Source organism: Amblyomma americanum, chromosome 1, assembly GCF_052857255.1.
Source record: "Amblyomma americanum isolate KBUSLIRL-KWMA chromosome 1, ASM5285725v1, whole genome shotgun sequence".
Taxonomy (NCBI): domain Eukaryota; kingdom Metazoa; phylum Arthropoda; class Arachnida; order Ixodida; family Ixodidae; genus Amblyomma; species Amblyomma americanum.
The window spans coordinates 287,939,590-287,965,003 of NC_135497.1; the positions used below are offsets into that span (position 1 = coordinate 287,939,590).

At 48.9% G+C, this 25,414-nt stretch overlaps 1 protein-coding gene across 2 annotated transcripts in view; it reads left to right on the top strand.

Moving 5' to 3' along the window:
* The window catches only part of LOC144115231 (plasmanylethanolamine desaturase 1-like), a 211,206-nt gene that overhangs the window by 45,721 nt on the left and 140,071 nt on the right, over window positions 1–25,414 (top strand). For both annotated transcript variants that reach the window (XR_013311309.1, XM_077649510.1), the window contains exon 2: window positions 966–1,085. Coding sequence is in view for 1 of the 2 variants with exons in the window: in XM_077649510.1 (XP_077505636.1) it covers window positions 966–1,085 (120 nt within the window). In the remaining variant the exon portion in view is untranslated. The remainder of the gene's footprint in view (window positions 1–965; window positions 1,086–25,414) is intronic.

Genomic DNA, 25,414 nt, shown 5'->3' on the forward strand with positions numbered 1-25,414 from the left:
CCCTCATTCGTTCCCTTTCCACCCTTCCTTTCTTCCCTCCCTCCTTTCTTTCGTCATATCTTCCCTACTTTCTTCCTTCATACGTTCTCTGCTTCCTTCCTTCCCTCGTTCCTTGCTTGTTTCCTGTCTTCCTTCCCTCCTTGCTTCATGCATAAGAAGGGACATTCGGGGTACGGCTTCAGCCCTCTGACGCGAACTCTGTTGTCCATGATATCGCACCGAAGTGCACGCGCGTGCCTCCGACTGCAGCGGCAGTGCGAGGCGCCCTGTATTATTCAGCCATCGCGGCTCCTTGGGCCCCCATCATCTCGCGGCTTCGGTCCACTCGGGGCCTTCGCGGACGAGAGCGAGCTGGCTCCTGTGTGCGCCAGATGTGCCTGCGCCGGAGCGGTAATTGCCGCGACGGGCCGCTGTGTATACGCCGTGGGGCCGTTAGCGCGCGCAAACACTACGGGGCCGCCTTCCTCGGCTTCGAGGGCGCGTGTGTCGCTGAATATGAGCCGCACCACTGGAACGGACCCGGGGGCCCTTTGCCGACAAAAGTTTGGTTTTAGGTCGGACAAGCACCTCCAGGTGTCCGAGCGCTTGGAGCGCGGACATGGTGGCGGGAGAAAGTATTTTGATTCCATCAGGGGAGGCGCCGGGATGTGCTCATTGGCGTTCTTCGCTTGGCCTCTGTCTTAGGAAGTATCTCGTGCACCTAGTGTGCTATGCTTAGCTCGGCGTGTGCTATGGTTACGATAGAAGTGTAAAGTGCATGGGCCAGCCTAGTCGTACACTCTTCCATGTCTAGTTATTAGCCTCGAAGTGCAGTCGTCAGAGCTGTTGCGATTGGAGCGTGAACCGCATCTGGTTAGCGCCTCCGCTCGGCGCTTTAAACTTGTTTTTTTTTTTCCCTGTCTTGTTCTGAGCGGCGCTCTGAGTGTGCGCTGCTGGTGGTGACCAGGGTGTCGTCTGGCTCGCAGGGAAGCGCACCCAGGAGACGGTGTGCATCGCCGTGTGCCTTACGCTGATGGGCTACAACCTGTTCCAGCTGCTGCTCTACTTCCAGGCGTCTCGCTGGAGCACCATCGTCGCCGCTGCACGTGAGACGTCTCCTCCCCTCTCTCCCTCCTCTTCTGCATGAGAGGCCACTTCCTGGGGGCCGACAGCTTTGTCGAGCAGCGTTTGCCCGAGGTCCGTAACAGCTTTGCGGAAAGTGGCAGCTGCGCGTTTGGGTGCCGTGTTTGAAAAAAAAAAAAAAGCGAGCCGGAACAGGCAACCTGCGATGCCCAGGAGGCTTTGCGACTGTTCCACACTCTCAAAAAAAAAAAGTCGTAAAAAGCTGGCTAGTGCACCTGCTTGGCGTACTGAAGAAAAAAAATATTTAATGTTTAATGTTGCAACGCAGTTTTTTTTTTTTTGGTCGGCTGCCGAGAACGTCTCGAAAACGAAATAATCCCGGTGCCAAAATCTCGCCAGAGAATTCTTCCTTGACGCGCAGTGAGAGAAAGCTAAACTGTACTTCATTTGTGGGCGGAGTTTAATCGGCGTCACTATCCCAGCAACTTGGGCCGCGTGTACTCCCGGCCACTTTGAATAGTGTACTGTACAGAAGTGGCAGTTTTCACCGAATAAAAGGCAGCAGCGGATGATCACTCTTGCAGGTTCTAAAGTCCAAAATCCAACAGCGGGCTGCAGTACTGCGGCGTTTCTAGTAGAGCGTTCGTTTTAATGCCTGACACACGGCTAATTTGCACGAGTGTGTTCGCCTGTTCAAGCACTACATAGCCCCGCGGGCTTGTGCCGTTTCAGCTACCAGCGGCCGCACGCCGTCGGTTCTACCGAATGGCGCTCCGCATCTGCTCGGTTTTGTGTTACGGGCCTGGGCATTGGAAGCTTTGTAGAAACTGCTGGAGGAGGACAGTCATTCGATTGCTCAACGGGCAGCCGTTGCAGTGACCGCCCCCAAAGAATTACTGCGTGACAAAAAAGTTGTTTGTTGTTAAGTCTTTTCTTGTTACCTAAACAAACAAAAAACTAACCACTAGACGACATTAGAAATTCAAGAATTTTGAAGCCTGTTTTGCTTCTTTCATGTGGTCAGAAATTAAAAAAAACTAACTTTGTTAGCTGTTGCGGCTGGTCAGTGGCGCAACACAGGGCGCCGCGTACCATAGCCCGTTTTTACCAACTCCTTTTTTGTATATTGTTTGTTTTTAAATATTAAAAAACACGTCATTGAGGACGATTAGGCCAGCTCGGGTCTTTTGAAGGGACACTGAGGACAAATAAAAGTTGGTCTGTATGGATACGGTACCATGTTCTAATCTAAAAGAGACCTCTGTAACCTAGAAGGGAGCTTTCGTAAGCTATAGCGTAAACCAAGAAACGAAATACATGCAGGTGTCGCCGTCACCGGCCAATTTTGCTAGTAAAATGCGTGCATATGCGCTTTTCATCGCGGATCTCAGAGGCCATGTTACTCCGCCATCCGCTTCAAAATGGTGGTAATCCGTCCTTTTCGGCACTGACGTCACGAGTTTGAATCGACTGTCGGGAATATTTGTAAATCCACTTTTGTCGCCGATAAATGCGTATTTCACTGCGCGTCGACATACCCGGAAAGAGAATCAGTTTTTGCTGCGAATAATAATTGGATGCAGTCCGTGTCCCTTAGTACACATAGTACGCAGCAATAAACAGGCGCTTTTGTTTTCGTCTCCACGGAAATGTGGCCAGTGCGGCCACAAATTCAACCGATGAATTCGTGTCCATTAAAAGAAAAGATGTTATTGCTATACGGCTGTGAGGACTTTACAATAATTTGACTTTTCGAGCCGTATTAAGACAGCTCGTTACGCCTGTGCAACCTTTTTCATTTGTCTCTCGGAGCTGCTTACAGACGAGATAGCTGTTCAGAAAGCCGAGCGGGCGAGCATGTCTTATCTTCTCTCCATTTTGTGCTTACGAAACCAGTTTGTTCAAGCGTTATTGCGATTTGAGCGCCTTTACCGGCCATTTCTTTATTTTTGTGATAGGAGCCTATTTGTGTACTACATCCCAGTAGTTCCTCGCAGTATTTCCTTATTCGGTGACTCGCACGGTTTTCTGCCACATACTCGGTTTTCAAAACTAAGTGGCGAGCGGGCATGCCCAATTTTTTATTTTTTTATAGCGTGCTCTTGCTCGCGTTTCTGGCTCAGCTAGTTCAGCTGGTTCTTTGATTGCAGTAAGGCAACGAAAATATGTGCATGTTGAGCGTTGACACGTTTTACCCTCTGCTCTTCATACGCCGTGTGGGGCGCGCGATTTCTTCACTCTTGTATCGGTCCATTGTGAAGGATTGTAGCTGGAGACTATGCGGGACCACATACTTCCACATGTTCGATGTCGATATCTGCCACGGGCTGCGTACGATAGTGGGCATACAATAAGAGCCCAAGAAGGGAGCCTTTGGTGCAAAAGTGCTCGCCAGAAGTGGTTCTTCGTGCCAGTAAGTGTTTTTTGCGCAGCTATAGCTCTCGCGAAGCGTCTCCTGCTTACATTCAGTGATGTTACTACCATGGCCTGACTTTACGTCCGGTGGTACCTACGTTCACATCCAAAGGCATTTGGTATCACCCGAATGCTGCATCTAGATGGATGCGTGAGGTGGAAAGATGGAGAACAAATCACAAAGAAGGCCATAGAAGCCAGCTGATGAGCTAAGAAGTGTACGGTTGACACTGCTACTGATTGTATATCACTACTGGCTACTACATAGATGTTTTAGTGCAACTTGTTTCTGCCAAAAAAAAGACCTTTGTGTTTGACACAAAACATCTTAAAATATGATTTTTCTTACATTTGATCCATTATTTAAAAAACAAGGAAATATAAAAGGCAAATTTTTTTTTTGCCAGCGTCGTCTGCGCAGCAATGCAAAGCTACTAAACGAGAATGGCACGCAGCGCTTGAAATTCCCTCCAACTCATCTCCAACATCACGCTGCGCGCGAGACATGTCGTTGTTTTACGCGTCTCATGTCGACAGTTTGGTGTCAACTTTGAACTGGGCCAGGCCGAAAAATCGGCTCTCGCCGTCGCCGTGTTCTTTTCTGTTTGCGCGCACAAGTTCGCCTAATAAACGGTTTGAATTCCGCGCCAGTCTGCCGTCTACGACCGTGCCTCTCAGTGGACCCGCCGCGGTGGCTCAGTGGTTAGAGCACTCGGCTATTGATCCGGAGAACCGGAGTTTGAACCCGACCACGGCGGCTGCGTTTCGATGCAGGCGAAACGCTAAGGCGCCCGTGTGCTGTGCGATGTCAGTGCACGTTAAAGATCCCCAGGTGGTCGAAATTATTCCGGAGCCCTCCACTACGGCGCCTCTCTCTTCCTTTCTTCTATCAGTCCCTCCTTTATCCCTTCCCTTATGGCGTGGTTCAGGTGTCCGCCGATATGTGAGACATATTCATTCTGCTCCATTTCCTTTTCCCAAAACCAATTTCCCTTCGGTGGTCAATCCCAGTACCTCTCGCAACACTCCGGATGTGCTGCGAGAGTGCACATTATGCAGACTCCATTTTCCAAATTTTCGGGTGTCAAGTTGGGGGAGCGGCCCTTGCACGAGTGTGTACGGTATGCACGAAATGGGTACGCTGCTCACGTCACAGTTCTCCTTACGTCCCTGTTATGAAATAGCTGTTTCAGACAGTGCAGATTTAGCAGCGACTATCGGAGGCGTTTTAAAAGTTCTCGCGCGCGTCAAGGAGATGGGGCTCTTTAGGCAACATAGGAAAGTAGTTCGTCGCCTGCACGCAAGACCGTTCGCGTCGTGAGCGTGCGCACCGGGTACAGGCTAATTGGCGTATTAACGGAGGCGGGGCCGCTCGCCAGAGGCTGTGGGGGGTTTCAAACTGGCTATAGTCCCATGGGCCACTCGTTAGTCGGGATGCTGGCGGTCGATGACGCCCGTAATGGAAAGTTGAGTCCTCGCGTATTGGCGCGGGTGTGAGGACAGACTCGAGGCGAAGCAGTCGGCGGGCTGCGCGTGTCTGGAGACCGGTATGCGACGGCCGAAACGCGACCAAGGCGCATAATCTGCATCCCCGGCATTTCGGGGCAAGTTGATTGGGGCCTCTGAGAAATCGAACGCCGGTTCTGTAGCGTCAACTCCTACTAACGCTGGTTTGCAGTCTGCGTGATCTCACTGTCTGTCGTACTGCCATTGAATTGTGACCATCAGGCCGGCTGTCTCGGATGGAATGCACAACGTTGTTGCATGCTGGCTCGTGATTCTTCTCTTTTTCTTTCTTTCGGGCAGCAAACGGCTGAAGCTTTGCCAGGCTCGCAGAGAGCTCAGATGCTTGCGCGTGCATTAATCCGCACAGGGACCGACGCGTGCTGACTGACGCTGCCCAGCGTGTCGGTTGGACGTGCTTCGCAGTACTAGATCGGGCCAAACTGGTTGGGAGTGTGTGACCACGGCCCCAGTTGTATGTTTAAATATTCATCCATTTTTATAGTTCTCCTGTCTCTACTGTTAAATGGCGTATTCGTTTAACTTATGTAAAACTTAGGGCATGGGCAGTTTTATAAAAATACGTACGCGAGAAATGATTGAATGCATTATTAAAGTCCGCGAACAGTGTGTTTCAGTTCTGCTAATCGTGCTCATGAACGGGTGTCAGCCAATCAGTGACTTCTATCGGGGCATGATCCGTATAGATTGCACAAACGAAAACAGTAAAGGCTGACTACATCAGGCCAACTAGCTCAGCCACACTATCTTTACAATCATAACGTCCTAGAATTGAAGCGTTTCTCAGAAACCACATCTGAGTGCAAACAGGTGGAGGCGGGTGTGTGAAGAGGGGCGGGGGGGGGGGGGGGGGGGGGCGACCGCCCGCCCCTTCCCCTCCCCGTTCCGGAGCCCTTGGAAACCGTTGTTCTCCGGACGGAATGACGCAGTGGCGAAGCAGGCCTCGAGAGGTTGTGAAATCCTCTTGACGTGTCTCAGGCGCGTGGCGAGAGGGCTGATCTGACCCTGGCGTCTTATAGTACAGTCTTGGTCAAAAGTGTTCAGGTCGCCGTTAATGCGGTAGCGCCACCGCCGAGGATAAAAATAGGCGAAGGGAAGATTGCCTTTACTATCGAGTCTCTTGACAACAGCGCTCGCGGAAGCCTAGGTGGTGGGGGTGGTGGTGGCGAAAACATTTATGTAATCGTATATAGAGAGAGGTGTTGGGGGTCGTCGTGACCTGAAGGCTCACACCATGCATTACAACCACTAGGTGGGATGCCTAGTCAGGCACTCCATTGGCGAGAACAGAAGCTTGGGCTTGTTGGTTATTCAAGTAACAGCGCAAAAACACAGACGGGACACATAGAGCAAGAACACTCAACGAGCCTGAGTCCGGGCGCGCAACGTTAACGCCCTTAGGGCCTCGAGGGTGCAGCAGCCGGGCTGGGTCGCCTCCCAGTCCTCTCGTGTGGGGTTTGGGATAGGGTGTAGGGATGGGTTCTGCTGGCAAGCCCACACCGTGTGGTAGGTGTCAGACACATCCCCACAGTGCGTGCACCGCCCGTCGAATTGGGGATCGAAATGCTTTAGAGTTGCCGGTTACAGACATCGTGCTAGTGAGCAGGTGCAGGAATGCTCGCTTGTTGGCCTTCCCCAGCCCCTTGCACGGGGTGGGAAGAGTTTGGTGCGTGGATTTGTAATATTCGCATATTTCCTTAAATGTGTCAACCGGATTGAAATCGGAGTCCTGGTCGGCGTCGGGTCTCGTGGGAAATGCCCGAAGCGAGAGCGCGCGGGCGGCGGCGTCGGCTGCCTCGTTTTCGTGGAGGCCTTGCTGACGTGGAGCCAAAATGAGAGATCGGTGCGCGGGATCCGAGCCTCGGCTACAATTTTGGTAGATGCGATAAGCCAGGGGAGTAGCCCACCCTTGCTGGACGTTTCGACTAGCCCCTCGCGAGTAGATGATTATATATTTGGAGGAGGAGTTGGAGGCTGCCAGCGTGATGGCAGCCTCTTCCGCGTGAATTGCTGACTGGACCTTGAAAGTAGGGCGTCTAATGTTTTGCCCTCGTGAACGACCGCGGCCGTGTACCATCCCCTGGGGTCTGGGCCGGAGGCGTCCACGTAGAAGACTCCTGCTTTGCTCCCGAAATGGCGGTGCAAGGCTTCCGCCCGCGCCAGGCGCCTGCCATTATGGTCCTCTTTGGACATGTTGGTGGGGAGAGGCCGCACGTGGAAGGCGCGTCTCCATGCAGTGTACGGGAAGGCGGCATCTCTCCTCTGTGAATTGGGTGTACTGGATGTGAAGACGGGCTAGAAGGCGGCGACCCGACCCTATCTTTGTGAGACGAGTGTATTGGTTGTTGAAGTGGGCCTCCCGAAGCTTCCTGAAAGTGTTCACCACCCCCAGTGCCATGAGGTGGCTGGTGCGTTCGTTCCGCCTGCTGCTTTCTCCTGGCGCGTAAATGCAGTGGCCGCGGCGAAGTTGCCCGTTAACAATTCAAGCAGCCGTGAAGCAGCAGCACGCTGCGGCACTGGAAACGGCCTAACCGTCCGGATTCTACATTACCCCAATTAAATGTTGCGCATTTGTAGGCGCAAGTCTTAAAACTGCCCTGGCAGCATAGGCCGTACAGATACAGATAAACTTTCGCATTTTGAAAGTATTCGTATTTGTAGAGAACCCGCTCTATCAGATATGTTCGTGGCTAGCCTCAGGAATCCCTTGTACGTACCAAGTTGCGCTGTAATTTTTGTGTTTTCCCGTGAGTAATGTGAGTGCGTTGTGGGGAAGACAGGGTTCTATCCTGCGGTTGACGGGCAGATGTCCAGTAATTCATGACATCCTTGGAAAACCCATATGCAGGTACATCCGGTGTTGCGTGTACGGCACACGCAACACCAAGACGTGGCACACACAATCTGTGGGCGAGTTAGCTGATATCGCCTTTTTTTTTTAAATACGACCACAACTCGCCAGATTGAAGACACATACCTTTGTCGATTCAAACCTTCATCAGTATCGCAAAGCGCGCGAGGTACTGCTGGCGCCCAGAAGAGCGTGATTTGATTAATAGTGTGCGGGTGAAATAGATTGCAAAACGAAGCTTTCACATATTGGCCGATCTGTTCATGGTCGCCGTCTCCCGTCGAGCACTTCGGTGCGCCTCATCTCAGTACGTCCCTGATGGCAAGGTAATTCACCGTGAATGATATCCTAATTTATTCTTTGCCAAAATAAGTATAGGCAAGCCACATTCACTGAGAACGTATAAAGGATACAAGGAAGAAGTAGTAAAGGTGAAAATTTGGTCATTCTCTGTCTTGCATTGCAGCATGTTGCGGAAAGCTCTGTGTAATTGCATAATAATCGCTCCAGCAACGGACAACTTCGCCGCGGCCACTGCATTTACGCCCACACCGTGCCTGTGGCATAACACGCAGCAGGCGGAACAAACACTGCACTAGGTTTTCAGGAGCGCTGTTGTCAAACGACACTCGAGAATAAGGGATTTTAACGGTACTGTTGTTTTCATGGTGTAGTATAGTTCATCAGTAGGCGCCGCGTCTGAAAGCAAAATAACGCTGAGAACAGACAACCGCGTCTCCTTAAACACACGCCGAAAATGTAATTGTATCATCAAAATCGCATTCATTCTGTACGAGAACGCACAAAAACTGCAGTTCTAGTTTGTGTCAAGCCCGAAAATCCCCAAATGGCATTCTGGTAACACTTCGGGGCCATGTCAAGGTATACACCTAAAATATGGCAGCAGTATCGCGAACGCTAGCAGCTGACGTGGATGTTCAGCTCGAGCACGGCCACCGCCTCATTCTACGGGCATCGAGTCCGCCATTCTTGTGCGAGTTGCCGGCTCCCAGCATTTTGCGCATCCTGCATGAACCTTGAGGACATGGGCCCGCGCTTCCTGCCTCAGCAAAGCCGATGGCGCATCAGGCAAGTGAAGCCAACGGCCACCCGAGATGCATGCCGCCTCAACTGTCCCGGGCTGCAAGGGACCGGCGGACTCTGCAAAGGCCGGCAGGACGGCGTCTTTCAACCTGCCGACGCCGCCCACGCGGCTCACCCTGACGCTGCCTGCTCTGTCCGCGATAGTAACGACGACGCTGTCGACGCTGCACAGGCCGCTCAGCGGCAGCACTTCGGGGGACCCTTCGGGCCAGCCGATGCAGTGAGCCTCGTGGCTCGGTGCGCCTATTACTCCGCCCCTCTGCGGTGCGCGTCTGCGGGGGGCTTCAAGGAAGCACCTGGTCATGCTGCAGTCCAGCTGTCCCGCTGCCCTGGCTGCCTCCATGGGCCGGATCAGAGATGACTGATCCACGCTCAGTGCGATGATGGGCGTCTCCGTGGGCTGCAAGAGGCTGAGTGCGTACTCGGAGATGCTCGCGAGTGCGGTGCCTGCGGGATGGGCGGCGGCCATTGGAATGCGGGCGAAGGAGTTTCTGAAGAACTACATCATGCACATGCCCTCGCTGCGCATCTTGGGCGCAACGAACTCTAACATTCCTTTATTTCATCTTGCGCGATATAAAAGATTCGATCGTACAGCGGTCTCTGCCCAGATTCATGTTGATGAGGGGTAGCTAGCTGCGTTGCGCCGCACCATGTGCGGTCGTCTCGCTCAGTCTCCTCGTCTTGGCAGTGGTTGGCTATTGAGTCGCTTATCGGCCAGCTCTTACTGCCAGCTCCTGGAAGTCTGAAAATAGGTGAACACTTTTTGCTCGCCTCAATTGTACTTCTTTTGACTGAAATCTGCACTTTTTACGTAGTTTAAAACGCTCATTCTTGCGAAACAAGCAAACGAAAACACTTACTGGTTCACTGCCAGAGCATCCATTCTAGCGCGATAACGTGATGGATGGCCCTATTACGCAGAAAATCCGGCATCGGCATTGTGAGTGATAGGGTGGCGTAGGGTGGCCCAGGCAGCCACTCTTGGAGAAGCAACCTATAGGTGGGCAAGCTAGGTCACTTGACCATGTGGGGTCTTCTCAACCTACCAACCGGATTGTGAGCAAACTAACTATACCCTGGCAAGTAGTAGTTATATTAATGGTTGATCGCGAGAGGTTGTTCGAGTAGAGCAACTTGGGTCGCGCAAGTCCCACCGGTGGCGGCACCTGCCATCGTGAGCAGTGGCGCATCCCTTAACCGCTGCACCAGTGCAAGGAGTGGTATCAAGCGTCCTAGGGACATATGACTGTAAAATTGAGAATGAGCAGTTCTGCAAATATGGGCACGGTTTTTTGCATTCATTTCACATGTCTGGCTTGATTTGTTTTGTTTTTTCAGATCCCTGCGCATTTTATGAGGCCAACGTTTTTGTAGGAGGAATTTGATGTTCACGTCGCGTCCACAGATATAGACTCAAGGCCTGAAGGAGTTAGAAAGCTCCGTTTTCGCTTGAAGTAGAGGCTTTGTTGTTAGAATGCGGTAATCTGTCGGAAGAAGGCCAATATCAATTTGTCCTCTTTTTCTAAGGAGCTGAGGTTGCGCTGCAGTCTACAGATACTCGAAGGTGCCACATACAGCGCGTACGTTCCTGCTTGAATAGTAAGCGTCAGAAGCGTGTAGACACTGCTTGAATTTTTGCCTATTGTATGCATGCTACTTTCAGCGCTGTCCCGTTTTGAGACTGGAATTTTGCTGAGTACGAGAGCGTGCTGGTAAGCGCGTCGGTTCGCCACTTGCCGTGAAATCATTAATACTTATGTGCGCTGCTTATTGCAGAGTCTAGACTAGGTGAAACCAGAGATGTATACGACAGATATGCCCGAGAGCATGTGTGGTATCTGCAGAGTGTGTTCAGAGCTGTAGACCAGTCCGCTAATCCGATCCCATTCGCTGAGCCTTCGGTTCGTGTTCTCTGCTCTTCTTCAAACACCTTCTGTTGGCGCTCGCCCGGCGGTGCACGAGGCGGCGCATCTTACGCAAACTTGCGTGTTGCAAGCGTTGTTGCATGGAACGGTGCTGCTGCAGCTCCGCCGTCGGTGGCTGACCCCTTGCCGTTTTCAGTCATGCGGAACTCTGAATCGCTCTCAATCACGCTGTTCGCCCTCTCGCTGGTCACGCTGGTTGTACAGCTCGTGCGTGACGTGAGCACAGGGATCGTTGCGGTGGTACTTGCGCGGCCGCGCTCGCCGCAGTGTGCTTGCTGTACGTGTTTCCCATTGTAAACTCGAGGTCTTGCAGTCGATTGTCCCTCTAAATATTCTTTTAGACTAAACGCTGACGGAAGCCTAACCTGCGGCGGTTAGTCGCGGCCGGCACTCGGGCAAGCTCGATGCGCGAATTAGCTTCGCCTCGTCAACGCTTCGCGTTGCCCTTTTGTTGTCGCTTTCTAGTCCAGCCTTACACGTCTGACATTTCCACAGGCGTGGACGGAAGTAAACAAAGGCTAGTGACGCGTTTCTGTACTCCACCTCATAAACCTTGCAGCGCTGTGGAAGCTAGAGACGTCCTCAGCCAATCAGGAGAGCGCGTTAAACATGCTCCTCCGTGACTCGTCGTCTGCTCGCGGCGTACACAGATATGAGTAGAAAAGAGCCTAAATCGACGCTGTCTACCTACCTTAATGTATGCACGCTTACGTGTGCTAAACGCAAGCATTTTGCGGGATGCCATTTGTCACATTCGTATTTTTAGTTCAGCGTGTACAAACGGAGACGCAATGATAGATAGATACTTGAGGCTTTGCCCTTTGTAACGGGTGGGCACCACTAGGTTGGGCACCCGGATCAAGTTCAGCCCAGTGGCGCCATCTGTTCGTCATAGCGGCAGAATCGTCACTCTAAAAAAAAAAAAAGCGAACTTATCGCACATGTTTTATTAGCGGCGGGATTTGGCGAAGTGAAAGCCTAGTGGCCCATTTAGGCGATGGGCCCAAAGTCGAACGGGCCCGCCATTTTGGAAGCGATGTTTAAGTGAGTGAGTGAAAACTTTTATTGATACAGTCAAGAGATTCGCGGATTCGAAAGCTCCGTCGTCTTCGTTCTTGGCGCTGGCGATCGGAGTCTTCTCTTCAGCATGGGTGGGCCCCAATTCCAGGGCTCCACTGAGCCGTGCTGCATCGCCCGCGTGCCTCACTAAGGCCCGTTGGGCCGTGAGCTCGCTGCTGGTGAGACGGCTCTCCCATTGCTCCGCACACGGGTGTTCGTGTTTGTGGAATGCTTTGTTGCGTTCGCACTCCCAAGTAATGTGATAAAGTGTGGGTGTGGCTCCGCACCACGGGCAGGTGGCCCTGTATTGTGATGGGAACATTTTGTTGAGTATGTGTAGGTTGGAGAAGGTGTTTGTCTGTAGTCTACACCAGATGGTGGCCTCCTCCTTTGTCAGATCTTTGTGTGGGGGTGGATATTTGATTCTGATCCCCCTGTGTAAGTTTAAAAGTTCTGCGTATCCCCCCTCGCAGGCTTGCAGATGGAACTCCGGGGCGTTAGACTGTCCTGCTCGGATTGCTTCGCCTCGAGCTAGGCTGTCTGCCCTTTCGTTTCCCTCTACCCCCGCGTGGCCTGGGATCCAAATCAGATTGTGTCTGGGTTTGATTAACTTGGTAGGGGCTACCCCGCTGAGTATCCTGAGGGCCGTTTTGCTAATTCTGCCCTTCGTGTAGTTTTTGCACGTTTCTTTAGAATCTGTTAGAATATTGATGGGGCGGCCGGTCCTATAGCCTTCTGTTGCCGCCAGCGCGACGGCAATTTCCTCGGCCTCCGCGGCGCCAGCGACTTTCGCCGTGGCGCTCGGCACTAGGTGTCCTTCGTTGTCTACTACCACCATTGCGGCTGCATGTTCTGCTCCGCATGGATAGACGGCAGCGTCTGTGTAGAACTATAGTGAACTAGAATACTGGTCTAGTGGCGCGAACGGGAGGGCGCGGGCGTGCTCTTTGGCGTAGACGCCACCAGATGGCGCCACTGCAACTTTTTCTAGCGGCGCCGTCGCTGCTGTTTCAGGAGCTTGTGTACGTTTCTCCGCATCGTTGTAACGATGGGGTGCATAATATTCTCCTAGTTAAGAAACCTGCATGCCATTAGATTCAACTAACTTCAACGTAACCTCCTAGGCACCTTTTTTTTCCATCACCGTGCCCCTTAGAGCATTTTGGCGATGATGAAAAATCGCGTTGCTCTATGTCGTCTGCTACCGACAAAGGGCAATGCGAAATGCTCACAGTTTTGCTAGTGAATCTAATTTGTTTAGGTGCATCTCTTACTGAGCTGATTTTGTTTACATGCGACTATTGGGCTACCCTAGTGATTCATCTGTGAGAGCTCTGTACGAGTGATCTCCTAATAACTTTTCCACTTTTAAGGCGACAGCGTTAAGGAGCTCGTGTCGCAGAAAAGCCGGTGTCGTCGGCGTCATTGGCCGTGAGCAAAAATGGCGCATCTCGGTGGACACCTGAACTATGCCGTAAGAGAAAGGATTTTCCTTCCCTTACGGCGCGGTACGGGTGCTCAGCGAGAATTGTGACACAGGCGTCATCTCCTTTCCTTAAAACCAATTTTCATTTCATTTCCTTCCCTTATGGCCCGGTTCGGGTGCCCACCGAGATATGCGAGACCGGCGTCCTTTGTTTCCTTAAAAAAAAATGTTCATTTTCCTTGCCATACGGCGCGGTTCGGGTGTCCACCAAGACCTTAAATTGTCCGGGCAAGGTGTCGCACCGAAGAACGATGGCATTCCGTGGATTCCTTGGCAATGCTGCAACACATACGCTGTCGCGTCCTGCTCTTAAAGGGACTATGCAATAAATTAATTGAGATTACGTAAATCAGACGAGAGATAGGCATTTCATCACTCGTCACCCCAACGCAAGAATTTTTAAGCTAGCATCAATAACAACAAAGCTATAGACGATCAAAAATTACGCTCCTCTCCCCCCTCAACTCGTACACGCGGGGCACCAGAAAACAGCCCCGCCTATGAATACGTCATGCGCTGGCGTTCGCTTTGCGACTTTCGGTTGTCGCTCCTAGCACCCCAGCAGCAACGGCGTGATTGCGGCGCGCGTCGGGCTTCTGTGCTTGTCTGTAGTAGTTAGCAGTAGTAATGGACCCGGACCTCGAGGCGCGACTGCTCGCTCTTACGGCCGCGTTGGGCATCGAGCCCTATGCGTTCACGCCGTACCGGCTGAACGCCAGCGACGACAGTAGCGACTCGGCGAGTGGCTCCGGAACTCCCGACAGAAGGAGGCGGCAGAGGAAAATTGAAACCATATGCGCGAAGGCAATGGCCTGGCTAGCGCTTGCCCGAGAGGGTCGCGCGGCGGCACGAGCAGACGATTTTCACGGCTACCGGAAGTGTGCCCGTGACGTCGTGGCTCCAGCGAATGACAGCGTGTGGTGGCCTGGTGACGTCATGGGTATAGTGACGTCTTTTTTTCACGATTTTAGTTGCTCAAAATCGGTCACTACAAGCCCACCAATCGGCCCGCGAATTTAAAAAAAAAAACACGGTTTTTAAAAATTCGTAATAAATTGCCGGCTCAGTTCCAAAGACTCATACTTGGTGTGAATCATTTCAAAGCATTGAAAACATTTACAAGCGACTTTTTATTCATTGCATAGTCCCTTTAAAGGCGAAGCTTGAGCGTCTTCCAAATTTTCCTGAAGCTGTTCATCGGCCTCAGAAACGCATTTTATTCACGAAAATTTACACACAATTAAAAACATTCGCCCCAATTTTAGGCAAGGCTTGCATTGTAAGTGCAACTATTTGTGAATTAAAAATTATAGCAAATCTTGGCTTCCTGGCAGGCACATGCTTCGAGCAACCAGCTGAAATTATGTGAAATGGAATTTCATCCTAACAGGTCCTTTCCAGGTCTAAACGGACCGACTAATTTTCTGGTACTCAGAATCTTTTTACTTCTGGTTGTTTTTGCCTTAAATACCAATATCGAGTGTACTGTCTGCATGTAGCTTTATAGGAGGCTAAGGCATTTCATGTATTTTCCAGGTCAGCTACAATTTGTAGAGGGGGCCCTGCAGAGGGACGACAGTCACCCTTGTCGTTCATGCGAGTGAACTCGGCTGGCTTGAGTTCGCTGTCGCTTCTTTGGTCGTTAGAGGCAAATTCAGACTGCCTTCACAACCTGTCTTCAAGACGCGATCTTTTTTCTTTTTCACTACATAACCGTGCAGCTAACGATACGAAACAGCGCCAACAATACGAGCGCGCATAGGCGACACATACACATGAGCGCTCGTGTGTACTACCGCGATGGAAAGAAGCGCGAACCCGGCGCATACGCGCTCCGCTGTTGGAAATCATTTTGATCGCGCTTTTACCTGGATGATAAAATACGTTAGAGTCATCCTAGAAAGCATTACGGACGACTCTGGCGTCCTTTAGCTACCGCCGAAGTAAAAGCGCGATGAAAAGAAATGCGAACAGCGGAGCGCCTCTAGGCTCCGCTCTGTTCGCGTTTCTTTCGATCGCTGCTTACGTATTGTCTCTGCGCCCTCGACTTGCTAGCGCTGTGTTTTAAAAATGATCCACCACCAACACGCCCAAGCTTCTCCATTAGAATGTTAGCCGCCTGTCACTTGATGCTACAGTGCAAGTGGAATGGTATGACGGTATTTTCAGAATTAAGTGCTGCGCCTGCTGCATCTGCATGTTGGCTGCATCTAGAATTTATCATCAAGCTCCTGCGTGCCACTGGGACAGCTTTGCTGGCCAGCATCTGCGTACAAAATGGCAATGAGGATGCCAGGCTCGAGGTTTCCCGTAGAAACTCAGTGGGGAAGGTTGTTAAGTGCAAGGCAGATTACAGTATAACTAGGAACGTCTGCTCAGATGCTGAGTATGGGTATTGCAGCCAGAACGAAGACTGGCGCACAATTCTGATAAGATGCACAGCCAGATCCTGGCTCACTCTACTTGTCATCAGGTAAGTGAAACCTGCACGTTCTGTTAGGTACTTCAACAGTGACAACAAGCTAAACAGTCGCACGCAGCCCTGTAGCTGTCGGTTGCTTATAAAAGCCTTGCATTCCATTAGTCTGGTTTTCCCATGCACTCAGGTGCGACAGAAATAAATGAAGCTTGTCAACAGATGCAGAATTGGGACCTAGAACACCAGCAGTGAGGCGCGAAAAAGCAAGTGTTGAGCCGTTCCTACTGTCCGGACAGCACGGCGGCAGAGGCGCAGAGCTAGTAAAATAGGTGGAGGTATGGATGGAAGGTAGGAGCATCCCCTTTGAAACGGGGCAGTGGTTGTTGCCACTATGCTCAGTTTTGTTTCCTTTATTTTTGTTTACTCTGCTCTAAGTTGTTAATACAATTAGCCATTTCCTTTTAAAAAAACGTCTTCCTACACTTTAAAACTTATGTCACCTCTCGGCTTTTGTACCACCAATCCTCCAATCGCTTTTTGCTAATTTCCACCGCAGATTTATTTACATGACTATTGTTATCTCTAAACCCTATGGTTTAGAGATGCCAGCGCCTTGATGCCAGCGCCGCCGTTCAGGGTGGAGACAACTTCAAAGGTGCCGCCATATTGAATCACACGGGATCAGCTGCGCTAGCGTTCGTTACGACGCCGTTCATGCCCTCGGCGCGCTTCAGAGTGCTTTAACAGTCTTTTTCATCAGCATCGCACTGCGCATCTTTTTACTCATAATAGTCATTTTAACATCCGAGGGTCGAAGACGCAATTGTGTGAATTAATTTTAGGGCCCCGAGTGGTCGAGGTTGAACAATTAGTGTGCCGTCTGTTGGTTTGAAAAACAGGCTATCATTTTAAAGATCCGCTGCCCAGCAGGTGCTTCCGCTCCGTGCGAGTGGAAGAAATTGTTTTCTTTCTTTTTCTATGTGGTTTTTGGTTTTTTACAGTCCTGTGCTTTGATAACAGCCGCTCGCGTGCTGCGGTTGGTTTCGCTTTCGTCGTGCTGGCTGTTTCCGTTTGTTGTGCTCGCAAAGACTTTTGTGTCTGCTTTTTAATTTTGCAAAGTGTAATTGCGAGTTGCTCGCCTGTTTGTTGCTGAGAGGGGTGCAATTGCATTTGTTTACAGGCGGGCGCTGGTATATAAGAACGATGCCACTCTGCCTGCGTTTTCTTTCTTGAGGCCCACGAAAACTGATTGCCCCTCGTTGGCGATAGGGCGAAGGATTACTGCAAGTTTTTCACTCGTTGCGTTTTTCTGACAGGCGCACAAACACCGAGCTGGTGCTCTTGCGTGCGCTCATATGCAGACTTTGCTTGCGCCATGAACATGCTCACCGGTTGCTCTGCTGTGATTCCTCAGTTTGTGAAACCTATTTCTGCATGTATTTTTCATTGCATTTATTTTATTCAAGCCCATTTGTATTCATTATAAGCCTTCCATATTAACCTACACAAAAATGGTGAATTTGAGGTCATTAAATAACTGGAATAATCTTTCCCTAAAATTTTTAATCCGAAATTAGAGTACAGTCACGCCTCGTTAATACGATCCTCATTAATATGGACGACTTGAATTGTGTACAGTTTTTCTGGGGACCAAACTTTTTCAGTGTATTTCCGCCATCGTTAATATGGAAACTCGCTGTCCGGACAATGGACAAGGGGAAAATGCAGAGTGCCCAAGAGGTCCCATGTATTTTTGTCTCGGTAATATGGACGGAGATGAGAACAAAATCTCTACACTGCCCAGACGAGGTGCTTAGATTTCTGCATTTTGAGCGTATGACATCAGAGGAATGCTATGAAAAAGTGAGAATGGCTGAGTGATGGGCCTTTTATTTGGTGGTTTCATACTTTACAGTTGCCTAATTGACGCGCTTCACTATTTTCCATATTGATCGAACGACTGCTATGAAAACTCAACCCAGCTTGTGCCACGCAGAAAGCTGCATTCAGCAGTCGTCGGCCGAGTGTGTACGGATATATGTATAGTAGCGGTCCATGAGATGTCAGCAGTCATAGTAGTAGTTGGGTCATTTAGCCACGAGACTCCTTCAAGCATATCATACACCGCTAGGCGCGTAAAGCTGCACAGAAATAAGCAGGATGAACTTGAGTATTTTTTTAGTGACGCGCAAATACGCTTCTATGTTGTGATGTTTTCAATAAACGTGGTTTGCCTCTGAAGAGGATGTGTTTGTATTTCCAATGTACAAATCTTACTACACGAATCGCACAGGAAAGAGGGGTGGTGGCGTAGCAATGTTAATCTCAAACTCAATAGATTATGAACTTATGTCCGAATTTTGCTTCATCGCTCCTTTTTACGAAACGCTTGCTATTAGATGTGGTACTTCTGTTTTTTGTGCTTGTTACCGCCCTCCCTCAAATAATCTTCGTCTGTTCTTTTCTTTTTTAGACTCTCATTTAGAATATGCGAGTGAAAGAAAATACGCACTTACTACAGGTGGTGACTTCAAAATCAACATGTTAGCTGATACCTGTGCTAAGACCGAGCTAGAATCATTACTAAACTGTCATTCCTGTCAAAACTACATAAAGTCTCCCACGCGAATCACCCCGCAATCAGCAACACTTCTTGATCTGTTTATAAGCAATTCAGATCCTTCCTGTGTTAGAGCTGGCACTTTAATTAACAATATTAGTGACCACTTAATTGCCTATATTTTTATTCGTCAGTCAAGCTCATAATATACCTTAACAACTGCGTTCGGAATATTCCTACATACTCATAACTCCTGAAACGTTATCTGCTTTTAGAGACTGCTTAAGCAGAATAAGCTGGACCGATGTGTTTACAGAGAGCGACCCCAACTTAGCATACGATTTATTTATTTAAAAGTTCTCTGAAACATACTTTGGGTGTTTCCCGACCAAGGCATTTAAAACATGCAAAAAAAGTCGGAAACCATGGGTAAATAAAGAAAGCCTTAAGCTTATGACACATCGGGATAAACTGTTCAAGATATTTATAGTCAGTAAATCCCCTGAAGCGCTCAAGGAATTCAAGAAGTACAGAAATTTTGTCACCAAACACCTTCGTGATACAAAAAGCAATATTATTCTAACCTGTTCAGCTCAACACAAGGACGCACAGACAAAGTATGGAAGGCACTTAAGACTGTAATTAATAATGCATCAGAAGCAGTGACTAATATAGTTAAGGATGGGACAGATTCAAGGCGCTGAGTTAGCCAACGCATTCAATGACTTCTTTCTGTCAGTTGGCGGCCCTAGCACCAGCACTTCTGACCTAAAATATATGAATGATCGAAGTAATCCAACCATATTTCTAGAGCCAGTCTCAAATAGTGAGGTTGTAGCCACTTTTTTAGCCTTGAGCAATAGCAGAGCCGCGGACGCCGGCAATATTCAAATGAAGCCTGTAAAACACGTAATTGATTTACTGGCACCTTGTCTTACCCATATTTTCAATACTAGTTTGTCGACGGGAATTTTTCCCCGAAGCATGCAAATTGCGAAAGTAAAAGTTGTATTTAAAAAGGGTAACAGAAATGATTTGTCCAACTACCGTCCTATATCGATTCTACCTGTGTTTTCCAAGGGTTTGGAGAAAATAATTTTGAAACGGCCTGACTTCTTTCACTGACCGCTTTAACTTGATAAGCTCCTCATAGTATGGTTTTCGCAAAATTAAATCTACTGAGCTCGCACTACTCGCCCAAAAAGAATTCATTTTAGGAAAATTTGAATGCAGAAATATGATACTTGGGCTTTTTCTAGATTTTTCAAAAGCCTTCGACTTAATTAATCATGAACTTCTGCTACAAAAACTTGATTATTATGCATAAGAGGCATCGCAAACGAATTATGTCCTACTTGCAATACCGTTCTCAATTTGTCGTCATTGAAGAACATTCCTCGATAAAGCCTATTAAAGCAGGTGTCCCGCAGGGAAGCATACTGGGCCCGTTTCTGTTCATCCTTTATATCAATGAGATAGACCACATCGATGAAACGGCCCATCATATTATCTATGCTGATGACACGAGTTTGTTCTTTTCCGGTGAATCATGTTCAGATTTAGCTAGTCGAGCAAATAGCGCACTGTCCAAAATTAATGCATGGGCACAAATGAACTGCTTTAAAGTTAACAGTAATAAAACGAAGGCTGTTTTATTTCACCGCCGCCATACACATGTGCAGTTGTCTCATATTTTGTTAAATAACACTGAAATTGAAGTCGTCAAAGACTTTAAATCACTGGGCGTATACTTTTTACAAAACATGACATGGGGTCATCACATGAACTATATTATTAGTAAACTATCCAGGACAACCGGCGTTATGCGCCGTCACTGCTACTTCTTCCCTACGTCTGTTAACATGCTCATATATAATTCTTTATTTTCTTCTTTATTAAGTTACGCGTTTCTTGTGTGGTCAACAACAACAGCTGGAAATATTAGTGAACTTTCCGTCTTACAAAAAGAGGTTTACGCCTGGCCTGTAAAGCTCCTTGTCATGCTCACACTGCAGCTTTATTCAAGAAGCACCACATAATTCACATTAAATCAATGTATGACTACGAGCTATGTCATTTGTATAAACTCTGTTTACAAAAAAATAATGGATGCCATAACAAGCTTAGCATGGCTAGCGGAAAACTTCCCTGTTTATAATGTTCGCCATCCCGAAGTGTGGTACGTCGCCAAATGCAGAACCAGTTATGGACATCAAATGCTGAAATTTCTACTTCCCACACTTCTAAATTGCGTAATAAAAGAAACTAACATTGACATATCTGGTATATCACTAAAAGAACTGCGTGAAATGTTTGTATAATGATGTCATACACTGAACTTTTTTCCCCCTCTTTTTCTGGTGCTTTCTTCTTGGAATATTTTACCTAACTCATGTATGTGTTTTGTCCAAGTGTTCTTCCTTAGCCGCCCGCTTCTATGCTGCCCCGTGTGCTAGGGGGTCAGGGCTCCTCAAGCTGTTTCGCACAGCTTTTACCTGCCCTCCTCGTAACTTTCTTGTTGCGGAATAAAATTTGATTTGATTTGATTATTTCAAGCACAATGGCGACCAGGATAATGGGTCTGCAGCTCCGAAAATCATGTCTAAGTTCAACTTCGCTGGACACCAATATGCACAGTTGCAGGCCTTAATCGCAACATAAAAATTTTGTGTTTTTTTTCTTCGTGATTCGTGATCACGGGTGACTCGCTTTATGGACAGTTTTGCTCGGAAACCAAAGTGTCCATATTAATGAGGCACGACTGTGACCGACTTTTAAAAGCCTCGCTTTGTGAAAAAGAATCGACCAGAAACGGTTTAGTTTAAAAAAAAAACTGCAATTTTTAACGATATCTATACGTGCAATTCCTATTTTGCCTGCAAAATTGGGTGGTGATGAGTTAGGCTTTTGGAAACATAACTGCTACCTAAAAATTGAGCTTCATTCATCCGCAGACCTGGCTAAGATGACTGCCTACAACCGTGCACCCTTCAAATCTTTGTGCAGCACGTTGTCATTTTTTCAAACATGGCACGAGTCAGTTGAGACACCCTCTATATTCATATCTTGTTGCTCAGTATTCAGCTTCTGCTGTAAAACATGCGAAAGCTGCTCCAAAATGCTCTTCACCATTCTCGCCACTAACATAGATCACCACATGGTATTCGCCTGCACTCTAAACACGAATACGCTTATATGGGAGGGAGGGGGGGGGGGGGGGGGGGCAGGTGTCCTCTAGCGCGCTCCCTTTCAAGAAGTGAATGAGCTATAGGAGAGCCCCCTTTTTACTCCTTTCTGTTCAGACTGTACGGCTGCTAAAAATTTGTAACTGAATTTATTCCCTCAGCTGTTTCTGTTTCGGTTTCAGTGGCCGATTGATGGCTATAACGTCAAATGTCACTGTAGATCAAGTGAGACATGAAGAGAACTGCAATATAATTGCTGCTACTTCACTGGTTGCGATTCCTGCTCTTGAGGCAGGCTGGGTTTTGCGTTGTAGTTAATTAGTTGTAGTATCCATTATATCTCAGTTCAGGCCTCACGTGACCTATACTGACCTTTGATGTCATAGCGGTCGTAGGTGAATACCATGTGGTGATACATGCGTATACTGATGTCTTACGAATCGTGATAAAGAAAACGCAACCAAAATTTTGGTTTCTATACTTTTCTACACTTCTTTGGGTTCGGTATCTATGAACTGGTGGTTTTTTGGGGGGCTAAGGTCCCAACGTGACTCAGGCTATGAGGGACCTCGTAATAGAGGGCTCCGAATAATTTCGACCAATTTGGGTGTTTTAACGCGCACTGTCATCGCACAGTACACTGGAATTTTGCCTCCATTGAAATACGGTTGCCGCGGCCAGGATCAAACCCACGAAACTACGGTCAGAAGCAGAGTGCCATAGCAACTGAGCCACCGCGGCGATTGCATCCATGAGCTGAGTTGGTAGTAGTAGTAGTAGTAGCAGTGGTTTTATAAAAAAAAAGTAATAATAAATTCGATTCATGCTACAATGTATGTGTTAGTATTGGTGTTCCCCCCGGTTCTGAGCAGCCGCTGACGGGTTCAGACCCTGCGAGCGGGTGGCGTGATTTTCAATCTGCACTCCAAAAAGTAATACACCTATATGGGTGCAACAAGAGAGTAAGCTGTCCTCTAACGCTAGCACACATGTATGGGCCGCTTCTCCCAACATGGGAGCAGATTATTAAAAAAAAAAAAATCCGCCAAGAGCAACTGCGTTTCACACGTGTATAAATTTACTTGTGTGCCACGTTCTCAGAAGAGCTTTCCAGATGATGACAGCTTACCTGTTATTACCATCTTATTACCGTATCTGCCAGCATATACTGCTGTGCTGCTTTGTGTCATATAAAGCAGAATTGAGATGCCTAATGCCTATACTCGGACTGGCGACGGCTGCCCACTTGAGTCACCTTGTCAGGACGGCTGAGAAGAGCTTCACTTCAGCTTGTCTGTTTGTGGCTTTTCAATTCATGGCGTACAGTGACCCAGCCATTGTTTCCACTTTTTTTTTTTAAGTCAAAGATGCAAATGATGGAACTGAAGATCAATTCATTTACGAAAGTGGTTGAGAAGCCGGGCCGGAGCAACGACGACAGCGATAGCAATGAAGAACAAAGTTTTTAAAGGTTATTTTGAAATTAAGCTGACAAGTTTCATATTGTTGTAATAGCCGCACCTCGCCAAAATCACGAGAAAAAAAACTTGGATGGGACACTTAAGCTCCGCCCTAAGGGTATGACGCGATAGCTAATGGGTTAGTGCCCATATATGCAGAATTGGGACTTCTCTACTTAACATTCATAGATCCCTGGGAGTCCTCATACCACTCCTGGCGCTGTGGTGCAGCGGTTAAGTGACACGCCACTGCCCTGCGATGGCAGGTGCTGCCAACGATGGGGCTTGTGCGATCAAGGTTGCTCTTACCAGCAATCTCTCGCGATATCAGTCATTAATTTAACTGCCACCTGCCACGGTGGGCAGTTTTCCCACAATCCGGTGTGCAGGTTGTGATGATGCCACAAGGTCACATGACCTAGCTGGCCCACCTACCTCCTAGGTTGCTTCTCTCCGGATTTTTCGGGGATTTTTCGCTCACGGTCACAGGACGGCGGCGCAGCCACAGGGTGGTGGCGCCGCCACGCTGAAGGCTCGAAATGCTGCCGTAATGTAGCTATCGCTACAAAAACATTGACGCAACGGATGTCCCAAGTACGCCGCGATTAATACGGGCAATTTTTACTGTAAGATATCTGCGTTTTTTGCTACAAGCACATGCCTGTACCGCCACACGCGATTTGACGGGAGTCACTGCCGGGAACGCCATTTGGAATGCTCGAACCATCTGGCTCGCTCGCAAGCAGCAAAGTGATCGCGCAACACCCTTCCGCCCCACGTCCGCATAGAGGTCAAAAACAGGCGGTCCACACGCTTGTGGAATCCGCTGCAGAAACGATTGTACGACGGGCTTAAAAGACATGAAGCAGTCGTACAGTTAAGCTGGTTCAAAGAATTTAGCTTTAGAATGAGAAGACGTGCTGTAGGCTGCGAGTCACGCAGCCTGCGGCGCCGGCAACGGTGAGAGAGGAGGCGACCCTCCGGCAGTCAGTAGAATAAACGTTTCACATTGCTCACAAGACTATATCGCACTGGGTCCCCGCAGAGGGGCGTCTGCAGCTTGCAGGCGTTGGTGAGTGGTGACACCAGGGGTTCCCGAGCATCCGCAGTGACATCTCCCCCAGGGGGATGATGGTGAACAGTGCATCACCACAGACCCTAGCTCGCACGCTTCGCCGTGCGTGGCATCGCCATGTCCGGGGAAAACGGGATCCTAGTGGTTGAGCCGAGGCCGAGCGTTTGCACCTTTAAGGCCCCTCAGCAGAGGCAACGCACCACTCTGGCCTCAGCTTCCTGTAGACAGCACCTCTGGCCTGACACGACCGGGGGAAATCGGCAGTCTCCTTTTCGTATCCTCCCCTCTATCTTTCACTTTCCTTCCCCTTTCTCACAACTATCCGGTCTCCTACTCACTTCTTCACTTTTCCTTTTTTCCTGGCGGCAAGGGTTAACCTTGTGTGGCCAACCACCCTGAGTTGCGTCATATTTGGTTACAGTTAAGGTGTACAGCTGGCCTGGGCAGGCCTTCCTTGCAAGTTCCTGTCCCGTCCCCTAGTTGGGCTCCATGGTAGGTGGCTGGCCCCATGACCGAAAAACTTAATTTTTTATGGCTCCCCCACTTTCAAAACCTGATCGCTCTCTGAAAAGAGGGCGGAACGAAGCAGATTTTTTCTCAAAAAAGAAACCTACGTTCTTAAAGTTCCATGTCATACACAGTCAGTGTGAAGAAAAGCAAGCTCGTGTAATATCCCCATTTCTCGTGTCCAAATGCTTAACTGATACCTTGGGCCCCGGCTGCAATGTCTCAAAAATATCCAGCGGTGACTTACTGCTTGAATTATGTGACAGCATCCAGTGTTGCAAACTCTCAAACATTGCGTCTATAGGGGACATCTCTGTCTCCGTGACCGCCCACCGATCTCTCAACACAGTCCAAGGTGTAATCTCTGAAACTGACTTTATGCATCTGACAGAAGCCGAAATGCTTCAAGGACAATCTGACCAAAATGTAAGTGACGTTCACAGAATCAAAATCCGCAAGGACAACAAGGAAATAGATACTAAACACATGGTCCTTTTAACACCAGCACCTTGCCCGAAACTATTGAAGTTAGATATCTGAAGATCAACGTCAGACACTACATACCAAATCCCCGCCCATGTTTCAATTGTCAGATGTTTGGCCACGGCTCACAAGTTGCCGCGGCTGAAAAACTTGCATGAAATGCGCTTCGAAGGACCCCCATTCTGAGGAATGTGACGCAGCACTACACTGCGCAAACTGCGAAGGAGACTACACTGCGTACTGTCCTGGAAAAAGGAAAAGGAAATAATCAGCACAAAGAGCAAAGAGAATATTTC